Genomic DNA, 1,383 nt, shown 5'->3' on the forward strand with positions numbered 1-1,383 from the left:
TAAACATATACATATACATATACATATACCTACATCTATATGAAGTGTGGGTGTAGAGACACGCAAGAGGTTGAAGTCGCACATAATAGAGACAGACAGGAGGAAAGAAAAAAGAAGAGGAAATGCCAGAAAAGGCCTTCCCTCATTCGATGTCTTCTAGGATCTCCCTGTAAATACAGATATATGCATGCAAGCTAAGGATGCACATAGATGCATATATCTATATGTATGCACGTTGTATATATGCATATATCTATATGAAGAGATACCTACAGGCTGCCTAGATATATGTAGGCAAGTTCTATAGCTGTATGCATATGTATATATAGAGAGAAAGATACCTTGTTAGATCTGAGAGGAGACTGGCTATAAGAAGATTCATATCTTCAAAAGCATCTCTATGGAAAAAACTGCATGCGTTATTTCTTCCTCTTCCTCTTCCTGTTAACGCAATTCCTTTCATCTTCGTCATTCCAGGATTCCATGCTTTCTCTTCTTCTCCTCCTTCTCTTAAACTTCTTCTCTCTCGTATTTCTTGTTCTTCTCCGCGTCTTTTCGTTCCATAGAAACCTCTCTTTGAAACGGATTCTTCACATCCTGACTGTACATACACCGCAAAATCGATAGACAGGCACCTCCTCCTCCAGTCCATTTTCGATCCTCTCTATGTCTCACATATCTTTTACTCTTCAGTCATCTCAGGGAGACAGACATACGTACCTATACACACATGATATACAATTGTATAGACATTAACATACATACGCGGCTATATATAGATGCATGCGTTTATGACCTCTACATAAAGATATACCTACGAACACGTGTAGAAAAAGAGACAGAGATATAGAGAAGAGGAACAATACAAGGAGAAACTTCTACTAAAGAGGAGGACGGACCTGCCTAAACACTTGGATGTATGTAAAGGTCTTTCTAGGTAGCGGACAGGGTATGCGAAGAAGACGAAGAAGAAAAAGAAGAGAGGCCAAGCCACGTCGATCACATGAAGAAGATGAGAAGCTTACACGGCATCCCTACATTACAGACATACTGAAGGCATAGAGATCTATGAATGAATATGTAGGAAGATGTACGCATATGTAGGTATGAATGTGTACGACCATGAAGAATAGAACGTATATGAAAGCAGTCGCTTCGTAGATACATGTGTATGATATGCATATCTCGAAAGAGACAGGCATAGCAAGGAGAGAGAAAGAGAGTCTTTCGTGACAAATATAATCTCTCCTCTCCTCTTCTCATATATGTAGGTATAGATAGGTAGATTCATTCACGTATGCATGCAGAGAACGATGTCTTTCATACGATCGTTACCTTCTTTAATGTTTAGGGTTTAAGCACAGGCATAGCAAGGAGAGAGAA

At 39.3% G+C, this 1,383-nt stretch overlaps 1 protein-coding gene across 1 annotated transcript in view; it reads right to left on the reverse strand.

Moving 5' to 3' along the window:
* Positions 1-52: 52 nt before the first annotated feature.
* CSUI_001319 (tubulin gtpase domain-containing protein) overlaps positions 53-1,383 on the reverse strand; it is a gene marked incomplete at its 5' end in the record, with an annotated part of 5,393 nt that continues 4,062 nt past the window's right edge. The window contains one exon of the mRNA XM_068061525.1: positions 53-597. Coding sequence (XP_067926496.1) covers positions 302-597 — 296 coding nt within the window. The 3' untranslated portion in view covers positions 53-301. The remainder of the gene's footprint in view (positions 598-1,383) is intronic.

The sequence above is a fragment of the Cystoisospora suis genome, assembly GCF_002600585.1.
Source record: "Cystoisospora suis strain Wien I chromosome Unknown contig_519, whole genome shotgun sequence".
Classification (NCBI taxonomy): domain Eukaryota; phylum Apicomplexa; class Conoidasida; order Eucoccidiorida; family Sarcocystidae; genus Cystoisospora; species Cystoisospora suis.